The 12,873-nt window shown below is 43.7% G+C and overlaps 1 protein-coding gene across 1 annotated transcript in view; it reads left to right on the top strand.

Moving 5' to 3' along the window:
* Positions 1 to 12,873, top strand: part of NEGR1 (neuronal growth regulator 1) — a 914,174-nt gene that overhangs the window by 586,039 nt on the left and 315,262 nt on the right. The window contains exon 3 of the mRNA XM_015410018.1: positions 12,377 to 12,502. Within this exon, the coding sequence (XP_015265504.1) occupies positions 12,377 to 12,502 (126 nt within the window). The remainder of the gene's footprint in view (positions 1 to 12,376; positions 12,503 to 12,873) is intronic.

Raw genomic sequence — 12,873 nt, 5'->3', positions numbered from 1 at the left:
TCTCAGCTGGTAAATGAAGAAGTCAAAGTGCTTCCTACGTGTGTGTGTGAGAGAGAGAGAGAGAGAGAGAGAGTTGTAGGAAATAGGGATGGGCACAAACCAGTTCACGAGCCAAAATTCGGCATGAACTTGGCCTGGTTCGGAGCCCCAAACCGATATTTGGGAAAGGCGCCTCCCCCAAACATTTACCAGACTTTTGCTCACTTAAGCCTAACAGCTGAGTGGTGTGGGTTTTCAGCTGAATTGTAAGGTTTAAATATCTGGCAGCCATTTCAACCTAACAGGTGATCCCACCTGCTGTTAAGCTGAAACGGACCACTGCAATATCTAGCAGCCATTTCAGCCTAACAGTAGATGAGTGCTCCAGCCCTGCTGTTAGGCTGAAATGGCTGCTAGACATTTCAGCAGTCTGTTTCTCTCTCCCCCCGCATGGCAGCCATTTCAGCTTAACAGTGGATGGGTGCATCAACCCCGCTGTTAGGCTGAAATTGCTGCTAGACATTTCAGTGGTCCGTTTCGCTTCCTCCTGCTTACAAGCTGCTAGCCATCAGTTATTAGGTTTGAATAGCTGAGCTTCAAAGTAGGGGGAAGCAAAATGGATGGGTTAAATGGCAATCCCCCCTTTATTTACAGCTGGGAGAAAGGGGGACCCAAAGTGACTGATTTGGTTTGGGCATTTTCTGCGCTGTTCAGTTCAGGGTTTGGTTCAGCATTGGCCCAAACCAAACCAGGATTTTTGAGTTTGTGTCCATCCCAAGTAGGGAATATAAGAAGTTAGGGTTAGAGGCTAACATCACTGCTATCATTGGTAAAAAATTTCTTCAACGCCAACAGTGTGAAAGGCTCTGTACAAGGCACAGAACACGGATTCCTTCTATCCAGGGGGTTTACAGGAATAATAGGATAAATTGGGAATTCAAAAGTACTACAGACATGGATCCAATGTCACCATGTCTAGCTAAGCATATAGAAGCAAAGATACAATTCTCAGACAGGATAGATTGGTTGAGTGCCAGCAGATGGCCTTATGGATGAGAAACCTGTAATACCTATTTTTGATATTAAGAACATAAGAACATAAGAGAAGCCAATGTTGGATCAGGCCAATGGCCCATCCAGTCCAACACTCTGTGTCACACAGTGGCTAAAAATACCAGGTGCCATCAGGAGGTCCACCAGTGGGGCCAGGACGCTAGAAGCCCTCCCACTACTGCCCCCCAGGCACCAAGAATACAGTGTATCACTTGCACCAGACTGAGAGTTCCTATCTATACCTTGTGGCTAATAGCCACTGATGGACCTCTGCTCTATATGTTTATCTAATTCCCTCTTGAAGCTGTCCATGCTATCTGGGACCTTCTGCATGCCAAGCAGATGCTCTACACCTGAACCATGGGCGATCCCCAACAAAGAGCCCTGCTGGATCAGACCAGTGGTCCATCTAGTCCAGAATCCTGTCTCACACAGTGGTCAGCTTCTAGAGAGCCAACAGCAGGGCACAGAGGCCTTCCCATGAGAAGAACATCAGAAAATCCCTGCTGGATCAGACCAGTGAGGGTCCATCTAGTCCAGTGTCCTGCCTTACACAGAGGCCAGCCATTTCCTCTGCAGCACCAACAGTGCGTGGAGGCCAAGGCCTTCCACTGATGTTGCCTCCTGGCTCTGGGATTCAGAGGTTTAGTGCCTCTGAATGTGGAGGTTCCGCTCAACCACCATGGCCAGTAGCCACTGATAGACTTATCCACCATGAATCTATCTAAACCCCTTTTACAGCTGTTTATTCCTGTTGCCATCAATATATCCTCTGGGAATTCCACATCATAATCATTCACTGTGTAGAGTAGTATTTCCTTTCATCCGACCTGAACCTACTGCCCATCAGCTTCATTGGATACTGTAAACCTCTAGTATTTGGGGAGAGGGAGAAAAATTCTCTTTCTTAGCTCTCTCCACCCCATGTATCAATTTATGGACCTCTCTCATGGCCCAAAGATGGGGGGAATTATCCCTCTTCTTCGCTTTTGAAAAGGGTTGCCAGGTTTTAAACTACCAAAGCCTTTCAGCTCCCTCTTTTGTAAACCCAAGAGTTACTAATTCCTCCTTCCCTCCAAACCCATTCCTCACCCCCTCATTAATTCAGAGGAAATAAAGAGCATTCAGCAAATGCAAGCCTCCCCTCCATTATAGCCCCCAGATAGCCACTCCCCCCCCCATATTATAGTCCCAGACTCACCCCTGAGTGGCGGGGGCAGTCGCTGATGGGGGACACCAGATTTGGTTTAATTTGAGGGGGGAAACATCCTTAATTTCCTGTCAACATTTTATTTGTTTAAACGGAAATTCTGCTGTGTTGCCTTTTACATTATTACTTTGTTATGATGAAAAGCAGCAAGAGTTAACTAACACAGCTCATATATATTTGTATATATTTCAGGAAGATATTCTGTTATAGATAACTGTATAGTGTTGGAAGTTATAAAATGATTAGTTAGCAAAAAATGTGAGCCCACTCAAGTAGGATGGATAGCTAGTACTGGAAGATGATTTTTTAAACCTTGAAATATGGGGAACTGAATTGATCTGGAGCGTCTTCTTCAAAAATGCTCCTTGCCTATAACTTTCATACTTTTGGTAAGAAATAATTAATGGGCTCAAATAATGGCTCTGTTTTAATTAGCTATGTAAAATCAATGGATGGTATCATATCAAAGTGTATGTGATTGTTTTAATGTGTCTTGCCTTTTATACGGTTAAGGATGGGGTCAAAGGACTGTGCCACTGTTTTCATATTTGCCCTTGCCGTTATTTTAATATGTTAATAAAGTGGCCTTATTTCATCCAACCTTGTTGTCTGACTCTTTCTTCCGTCTGGGGGGGCAAAACCGCGTTGTCAGAGGTGACGTTTTCATGCACCTAACAAAGCTTTTTTCAAATGTTTCCCTCCAGATAGTGCAATCCCATTTCCTGGCAGCACAGCTGGTCCTGTCTCTTTTTGTCTTCCAGCATAATTTAAAGATGTGTTTATTCTTAGGTGTCTTTGAATTTCAATAATTGTCTGTGGCCCATTCTGCATCTAGCATTCACTCCACTGTTTTACCAAGCCCACGTTGGAACAGAAATTCCCCTCTACATTGCATGCCACTTTCACTTTCTTTAATTGTCTGATTTTATGGTAGCCTCCACACCGCATGCGGGTTTCACTCCCTTTGATCTCTTGGTTTTATGGTACTGTCTGCATAGATTTATGGCCATTTTATGACCATTCAGGGGTGACTCTACAGTCAGTAGGCATTGGCCTGGGGTATTTGAATGTGGTTTTCAGCCACATCTTTTCCAGTTCCAGTGTTGGTTTGGTAAAACAGCAGAGTGAATGCTAGATGCAGAATGGGCCTTAGTTTCTGCTTACATTTTGGTATGATGCTATTCTGTTCATTGCTGTTTGTAACTCACCAGATTTGATCTGTGATTTATTGCCCATTTTGTATATTGTGGCAGTGGTGTTTTTATTATGATTATTACCCTAGATATTGAAAGCTGTCCTAAATAATATGAAGCCAGAATATAAAAAGGTTTAAATCTAATAAATTAGCAGGGATACAGAAATAGTCTTCTGACTGAAGAAGTAACCAATGTGGTGTAGATCAGCCGACTGAGGCCTGGTCTAAACATTGAACATACTATATTTCTGGTTGATGATGCAATTGTGGCATGAGTTATTTGTGAGAACAAAATGAAGGGAAGGGACCATGCACATTGCTTGTACTCCTTGGAGGAAGAGGGTAGGATAAAAATGTACTCAGGCTGCGGTCACACGTAACAGAAGCCACACAAGTGAGACGGAAAACAGCCGGGTTGGGGGGTGTCTATATGGGAACATCTTAGCTGGTGGGCGTACCCTCCAGGATCCGGTTATTAATAGGGCTGGTAGGAGATTTTTGGAGACTCTTGCAATGTTTAATTTAATAGTGCTGAATGGCACAAGATGGGACTCTTCAAAGGGGACTTTCACCTATTTCTCCGGCTTGCGAAGAAGTACCATTGACTTTGTGGCCATTTCGGGGGACTTGTTAGAACAAATCCTTTCTTTTGAGGCGATTGAGTCCATACACAGTGACCATAAGCCACTGCGGGTAATTGTAGGCGGCCGGAAGGAAATAACTAGGGTCTCGGACGATTTTATTGGGAATGCCCCATTACATAGGAGACCTAGATGGACTACAAATGTCCAGGAATCAATTGCAGAGGCACTCCCTAGTGTGGGAGTGGTTTCGGATTGTAATGACCAATCCATGGAAGAGGTAGACGTGATTCTCTCTTATGAGAGTATTGTGGAGCAGTTAAAACCTCTATTTTTGAAAGAGAGTCCCGTTAATACTTCTTCCGGGCCGAGAGTCAAGTGGTTTGATAGAGAGTGTGCCCAATCCAAGAGATATTTGTTGAAATGCATCAGGTTAGCTAGAAGAGATAGGGACCTGGAATCCTTTAGGTTAGTAGGCACAGTCAGAAGACAATACAAAGATCTTTTAAAGGAAAAGAAGACAGCATGTACCGCCCGCCTATGGGCGGAGCTCCAAGAGGCGGTTAGGAGTAGGAATGAAAATAGCTTCTGGCGCCTAATTTCAGCAGGCTTTAGCGGTAAATCAATGAGGAGGGGTTCTAATATCCAAGCTGAGACCTGGTTTGCCCATTTCACCAAAGTGTTTAGTTGTGATTGTGAGAACAACCAGGTAAATCCCTCTCTTTCCACACTACCACATTGGCCAGAGGTAACTGAGCGTGAGGTGAGGTCATTGATCGAATCTACACCTAGTGGTAAATCTCCCGGCGAGGACTTAATCCCAATTGAGTGCTTTAAAGCATTTATTGATTGGTGGGCTCCAATGCTGGCTAAACTTTTTACCCTGATTGATAGAACTGGCAGACTCCCTAAGGGTTGGACCACTAGTATTATTGTCCCAATTTATAAGAAGGGTGAAGAGTGTGATCCATGTAATTATAGGCCAAGTAGTTTACTGCCAGTTGCTTCTAAATTATATAGTAGTCATTTAAAAAATAAACTTGAAGATCTAGTTATAGAGAATAATTTAATTCATCCCCTTCAAATTGGATTCAAAAAAGAGCACTCAACTATTGAACACTGCCAAACTTTATTAACCCTGGCCTCTATTGCGGTTAGGGGCCCCACAAAGGCCCTGTACGCTGCCTTTATCGATCTAGCAGCAGCCTTTGATTCTCTAGACAGAGGCAGACTATGGCAGAAACTTAGGAACATAAGTATTGATCCCCGGTTGATTAAATTAATTGGCCTGCTGCACAATAACACCACTGTCAAGGTCAAGGTTGGAAGGGAGGGTCAGCTTACGGAAGATATACCTGTGCACAAGGGAGTGAAACAGGGTTGTGTGCTAGCTCCCACCCTGTTCAACTTGTATTTGCCAGTTTGGAAGGTAGTGAATTTATGCCACCAGCCATAGGGCAATACAAAGTTCCAATCCTTTTGTATGCGGACGACATGGTTCTTCTCTCTGTAACCAAGATTGGTCTGAGGAGGTTACTTAATAAACTGGGTGAATATTGCAGGGCAGAAGCCCTGCAAATAAACTATGCCAAATCTAAAGTGCTAGTTTTCAGGAAAAGACCCAAGAAATCCGTGTGGAGCATTCTTGGTACACGAATTGAGCAATGTAGCACATACAGATATCTGGGTATAATCTTTTCAGAAACCCTCTCCTGGCGTCCCCATATCACACAACTGAAGACCGCTACCATGAACAATCTAGGGGCTTTGTTGAAGTTTTACTTCTCTAGGGGTGGAGGTATGATCGACCCGGTTGTTAAATTATACATGAGCAAGATAATTCCAGCAATGCTGTATGGGGTAGAGATTTGGGGTTGGGACGAATCGTTACTGTCCCTGCTAGAAACTGTGCAAAATTATTTTATAAGGCGGATTTTGGTCTTACCCAAAGGTTCACCTGTGGCGTTGATGAGGGCTGAACTGGGTATGGTATCCCTGAAAGCCAGGGCAAATGTAAGAATCCTCTTGTATTGGAGGAAATGTTTAGAACGACCTCAGGATATTCTAGGTGTACAAAGTTTTGGATTGCTGTTGAAATCCTCGAAAAGATTAGATGATCACTTGAATTCTATTTTACTGAAATACTCAATCCCCGATGACTTATTGATAAACGAAAACCAAAAGTCTAAATTGAAGGAATGGGTATTTAATAAGGATGGGCTTTTGAACCGACATGTGTTGGTAAGTTGTCGTACAGCCCCCTTGTATAAGATCTTTAAAAGAGATCATTGCAGGACTGTATATCTAGAGAAACTAACTACTCAATCCCCGATGACTTATTGATAAACGAAAACCAAAAGTCTAAATTGAAGGAATGGGTATTTAATAAGGATGGGCTTTTGAACCGACATGTGTTGGTAAGTTGTCGTACAGCCCCCTTGTATAAGATCTTTAAAAGAGATCATTGCAGGACTGTATATCTAGAGAAACTAACTACTCTGGAGCTGAGAAGGGCTTTTACTGCCCTAAGGTTCCACGTCATACCCTCAATGGTTTGTATTGGCCGCTTTCAGGGTGTCCCTGCCGCCTCCAGAATATGCCTCTGTGGTATGGGTGAAGTGGATGATGTCGAGCATTACATTCTGAGATGTTCATGGCATGAACCACTTAGGCAAAGGTTTGTTTATCCTATTGTACCTCTGTATAATGGAATTTCAGAGCAGGATTTGACCGTTTTCTTGCTCTCTGATATTGATGCACATGTTACTAGCAGAATGGCTTTGTTTGCACTGGCGGCGAAAAAGATAAGACTGGGTCTAGGACTTACTGTAAGTTACTGATGTATACTGTTGGTTGTGCTTTGATTTATTTTGTGTTGTTATGGCCAATGGCTAAGACAATAAACTAAACTTGAAACTTGAAAACAGCCGGAGTTTCCGGGCGCGATCTCACCAGCACATCTGGGAAGCATAGCACTCCCGTGGCTCAACCAAGGTACTAGTTTCCGGAAACTGCGGGGCAAGGGCGGGCGTCTGATCGCGTTTCCGGTGGCATCCGGCGCCCGCCCATGTCCCCTTGCAAATAAGGTGGGTTTTTTTGTCCAAGTCTCTGTGGATGCGCATGCGCACCCAACGGAGCATGCGCATGTGTCATGTACACAAATATAAAAAACAGTTTGCCGCGGCGCGCGCTTCTTCGTTGCGCGCCGGCTTGTGCTGTGATCGGCACCTCTCCCTTGCCATGGAACCTCCACGGTACCTCCACAGGACCTCCACAGGAGGTCTGATCGCGTAACTGCGCAGTAGTTTGCCCCAGGGCAAACAGCCACGCTTCTCCTCTGCAGTTTCCTGCCCGTGTGACTGGGGCCTCAGTCAATTATTTCTCCTGTTTGATGACCTTCTTCTGAGTTGTTTTATGGTGACTCTACAAAAGTAAGCTAGTTAACAAATTAATTAATTATTGTATGGCATTGTGTGTAGAATAGTCAGGAGATCCTAAGATTGTCTGGCATTTCCTGCCCGTGTGACTGGGGCCTCAGTCAATTATTTCTCCTGTTTGATGACCTTCTTCTGAGTTGTTTTATGGTGACTCTACAAAAGTAAGCTAGTTAACAAATTAATTAATTATTGTATGGCATTGTGTGTAGAATAGTCAGGAGATCCTAAGATTGTCTGGCAGTGAAAAGTTCTAGTTCTTTAGTGTTATGCATCACTAGGTGATGAGCTAGACTTGTTTTTTATGGCAAGAGACATTGCAGAGGTGGTTTGCCATTGCCTGCCTTTGCATCATGACCCTGGTATTCCTTGGAGGTCGCCCTTCCAAATACTAGCCAAGGACAGCCATGCTTAGTGTCCATGATCTGACATGATCTAGACATTGTGGGTATTTCAGAAACTTGGTGGGATGAGGAAAATCAGTGGGATACGGTGATTCCCGGTTATATATTATATCGGAAGGATAGGGGGGGAAGGGTTGGAGGTGGGGTGGCTCTGTATGTCAGAGAGGGTATAAAGTCCAGAAAGATCGAGAGGCTAAGAGAATTGGATTCGCTTCTTGAAGTTCTGTGGGTTGAAATAGGGGGGCCAAAAGGAAACTTAACACTGGGAGTTTGTTATCGCCCACCGGATCAAAAGATAGAGGAGGATTATAAAATGATGAATGAATTAAAGATAGCAGCTAGACAAAAACACTGTGTCGTAATAGGTGATTTTAACTACCCACACATTGATTGGGTCAATATGTGTTCTAGTCGAGAGAAAGAGATTGAGTTTCTAGACACTCTAAATGACTGTGCTATGGAGCAGATGGTCATGGAACCTACCAGGGGAGAGGCGATCCTTGATTTGGTCCTAAGTAACACTCAAGACCTGGTGAGAGATGTAAAAGTGATTGCACCGCTTGGGAACAGTGATCATAATGTTGTTGAGTTCAACATTTGTACAAATAGGGAATTGGCCAAAAAGACTCACACAACCACTTTTAACTTTAAAAGGGGTAATTTTTCTGATATGAGGGGACATGTGGGGAGGAAACTGAAGGGAAAAGTAGAAAGGGTCAAAACCATTGGGGAAGCTTGGAAACTGTTTAAAACTACAATTCTAGAAGCTCAAATAAAATATATTCCGCAGGTTAGGAAAGGCACAAACAGGTATAAGAAAAAGCCTACATGGTTAACAAACAAAGTAATGGAAGCTGTAAAAGGTAAAAAGGATTCCTTTAAGCGGTGGAAAGCTAGTCACAGTGAGGCTGATAAAACAGAACACAGGCTATGGCAAATAAAATGCAAGTCTGTGGTCAGGCATGCAAAAAGGGAATATGAGGAGCATATAGCAAAAAATGTAAAGACCAACAATAAAACTTTCTTCAAATACATTAGAAACAGGAAACCAGCCAGGGAGGCAGTGGGGCCCTTGGATGACCAAGGGGTAAAAGGAGTACTGAAGGATGATAGGGAAATGGCTGAGAAGCTAAATGCATTTTTTGCCTCCGTCTTCACTGTGGAAGATGAGAGGTGCTTGCCCACTCCAGAGCCGCTGAGTTCGGGAGGGGTGTTGAAAGACCTGAGTCAGATTGAGGTGACGAGAGAGGAGGTCCTAAAACTGATAAACAACTTAAAAACTGATAAATCACCAGGCCCAGATGGCATACATCCAAGAGTTCTGAAAGAACTCAATTGTGAACTTGTGGATCTCCTGACAAAAATATGTAATCTCTCCTTAAAATCAGCCTCCATTCCTGAGGACTGGAAGGTAGCTAATGTCACTCCCATCTTTAAAAAGGGTTCCAGAGGAGATCCGGGAAATTACAGGCCAGTCAGTCTGACGTCGATACCGGGTAAATTGGTGGAAACCATTATTAAGGAAAGAATTAGTAGGCACATAGATGAACAAAACCTATTGAGGCAGACTCAACATGGGTTCTGTAAGGGAAGATCTTGTCTCACTAACCTGTTAATGTTCTTTGAGGGGGTGAACAAACATGTGGACAAGGGGGATCCAATAGATATTGTTTACCTTGACTTCCAGAAAGCTTTTGATAAAGTTCCTCATCAAAGGCTCCTAAGCAAGCTCAAAAATCATGGGATAAAAGGACAAGTCCTTTTATGGATCAAAAACTGGCTAATTAATAGAAAACAGAGAGTGAGTATAAATGGGCAGTTCTCCCAGTGGAGGGGTGTAAGCAGTGGGGTACCACAGGGATCAGTACTTGGTCCACTGCTTTTTAACTTGTTCATTAATGATTTGGAGTTGGGAGTAAGCAGTGAAGTGGCTAAATTTGCGGATGATACGAAGTTGTTCAGGGTGGTGAAAACCAGTGAGGATTGTGAGGCACTCCAAAGGGATCTGTCAAAGTTGGGCGAGTGGGCGTCAACATGGCAAATGGGGTTCAATGTGGCCAAGTGCAAGGTGATGCACATTGGAGCCAAAAATCCTAACTATAAATACACGTTGATGGGGTCTGAACTGGCAGAGACAGATCAAGAGAGAGATCTTGGAGTTGTAGTAGATAACTCACTGAAAATGTCGAGACAGTGTGTGACTGCAATAAAGAAGGCCAATGCTATGCTGGGGATTATTAGGAAGGGTATTGTAAACAGATCAGCCAATATCATAATGCCGCTATATAAATCAATGGTGCGACCTCATCTGGAATACTGTGTGCAATTCTGGTCACCACACCTTAAAAAGGATATTATAGCTTTGGAAAAAGTGCAGAAAAGAGCAACTCGAATGATAAAAGGGTTGGAACACTTTCCCTATGAGGAACGGTTAAGGCGCTTAGGGCTCTTTAGCTTGGAGAAACGACGACTGAGGGGTGACATGATTGAGGTTTATAAGATTATGCATGGGAAAGAGCAGGTAGAGAAAGAGGTACTTTTCTCCCTTTCTCACAATACAAGAACCCGTGGGCACTCCATGAAATTGCTGAGCGGTCGGGTTAGAACGGATAAAAGGAAGTACTTCTTCACCCAAAGAGTGATTAACACTTGGAATTCACTGCCACAGGAAGTGGTGGGTGCTACAAGCATGGACGGCTTCAAAAGGGAATTAGATAAGCATATGGAGCAGAGGTCCATCAGTGGCTATTAGCCACAAGGTATAGATAGGGACTCTGGGGCAAGTGATGCTCTGTCATCTTGGTGCTTGGGGGGGGTCAACAGTGGGAGGGCTTCTAATGTCCTGGCCCCACTGGTGGACCTCCTGATGGCACTGGTATTTCTGGCCACTGTGGGATACAGAGTGTTGGACTGGATGGGCCTTTGGCCTGATCCAACATTGGCATCTCTTATGTTCTTATGTTCTTATGTTCTTAAGATTGGGCTAGCCTGGGCTACCCAGGTCCTAGCTAGTCAGTAACAAAATGTGCATTATGAATGGGCTTGGGGTTAGGAAAGGTCGGAACTTCTTAAAGAGACAGTCAGGCAGCAAATGGGTGGGATTTGCTGGGCTATAGATTACTCTCCTATGGCTTACTCTATTAGAAATACAGTTTTATGGCACTGGCACATCCTAAGGGATGTTACAGGATGCGAGAACAAAGAATATTAAAGATCTGTTAATACGGGCGGACCTTAAGCCATTAGAAGTCATTAACAATTCTCCAAAAGGACACTATAAGTGTCGTAGATGCATGGCTTGTGCAAACTGTTGGGAAACAAAGGTTCTAGATTTCCCTGAAGTTCATTTCAGAAGTAAAATTTCATTATATTCTTCTTGCTCCACCAAACGAGTAGTGTATCTTTGGATATGTCCTTGTGGCTTGAAATATGTTGCAGAATCTATACGCTCCATTAAGACACGTGTCTTGGAACACAATCTAGAATCAAACATCATTATACAGCAGCAGGGGTCGTTTCGTAGAAAAAGAGCTAGGGGAACTCATTAGCATAACTCATTAGCATATGCCACACCCCCTGCTATCACTGGAAGTGTGTCATAAGGCCACACCCCCTGACATCACCGGAAGTGTGTCATAAGGCCACACACTCTGCTCCCAACGGTCCCAGCCGCTGGCGGCGGCCTTGCAGCTCCACTGCTGAGCCCCATGAGGGGCCCGGCGGTGGACCTGCAAGGCTGGCGGGAGTGCAAGGAAGCCCTGCGAAGGCCCTCCCTGGCCCCAGGCAGGCAGGGGTGGGGAGAGGCAGGGAGGAAGCAACTTACCCTCCCTCTTCTCCTGCCTCCTCCTGGCTGAATGAGGGCCGGAAGCGGGGCGGCCGGAAGCAGGGGGCGGGGCTTCGTCATGTGCCCCGCCCCCATACCTCACCTGGGGGAACTGTGATCCCCCGCGTTCCCCCCCGAAATGACCTCTGTACAGCAGCACTGCTTGTTCAGCATTATATATCTAAGGGCCACAGGTATGATGATTTTAGATTCTTGGTTTTGGAAGTATTTAAGAGTAAGCAACATTCCAGACAGGATATTCATAAGAGCTTGCTGCGCAGAGAGGCATATGTTGAATACATGTCACCCGCGTGGCTTAAATGCATCTGTGGACTTATCATGTTATTTGTAAACTTGAGTAGTTTTCGGTTTCTGGAGGTATCTTAGTCTATAGAGGGCAATTCCTGTACTTAGAAATGGAATTTTCTATAAAAGTTGTAATATCAATATAGGTAATGAGTTTTTTAAAAATCCTTTAGGTGTAAGAGTTTCAGAATATTTGACATTATGATGTGTTATATGTATATAATTTGGATAATGAAGCATACCTGTTAAGGCATTCCACATCTTTGTATTTTGCCCGAAAAGAATGTTTTCATGTGAACTTATGAGCATGGTTTGGTGAGTGATTTGTGGAATTAAAGTGTTTGTGGAATTAAGGAAAACACTTTAACCCTTTCTTATCATTTTATTTCAGTTTCTCCAAAGATATTTCATATCTCAAGTGACATTGTGGTGAATGAAGGAAGCAACATCACACTTGCTTGCTTGGCATCAGGGAAACCAGACCCTTCCATTTCTTGGAGACACATCTCTCCATCAGGTAAGGTCAACCGTGTTGTTCACCTTTCATAGAACTTTTGTTGTTGTATTTAGAAACAAGTCTTGCAAAATTCCAAGAATCAGATTACTAGAAAGAAATATAATGCTGGCACCTAGGAGTTTAAAATGTTCTTTGGAACTTAATTAAAGTTAGTAATTGAATCATACTAAATGTATACTGATGGTGAGTCAGGTCAGTAGACTAAAAATTAGCTATTGGCTTTGGATTCTTTATGAACGTCAAAGGGTTTTCAACATAACATTTGAATTCCAAAACTTTTTCTTTACTACTTCCCTCTTCTTCTCTTGCCTGCCTTTGCTCTTCTGCAAGAGTCCAAACAGCAGAAATAACATGACAGTCAATCTCAGACC

This window comes from Gekko japonicus, unplaced genomic scaffold (assembly GCF_001447785.1).
Source record: "Gekko japonicus isolate JY-2015 unplaced genomic scaffold, Gekko_japonicus_V1.1 scaffold216, whole genome shotgun sequence".
Taxonomy (NCBI): domain Eukaryota; kingdom Metazoa; phylum Chordata; class Lepidosauria; order Squamata; family Gekkonidae; genus Gekko; species Gekko japonicus.
Note: the sequence above shows the minus strand (reverse complement) of the source record. Positions and strands in the feature narration are given on the sequence as shown.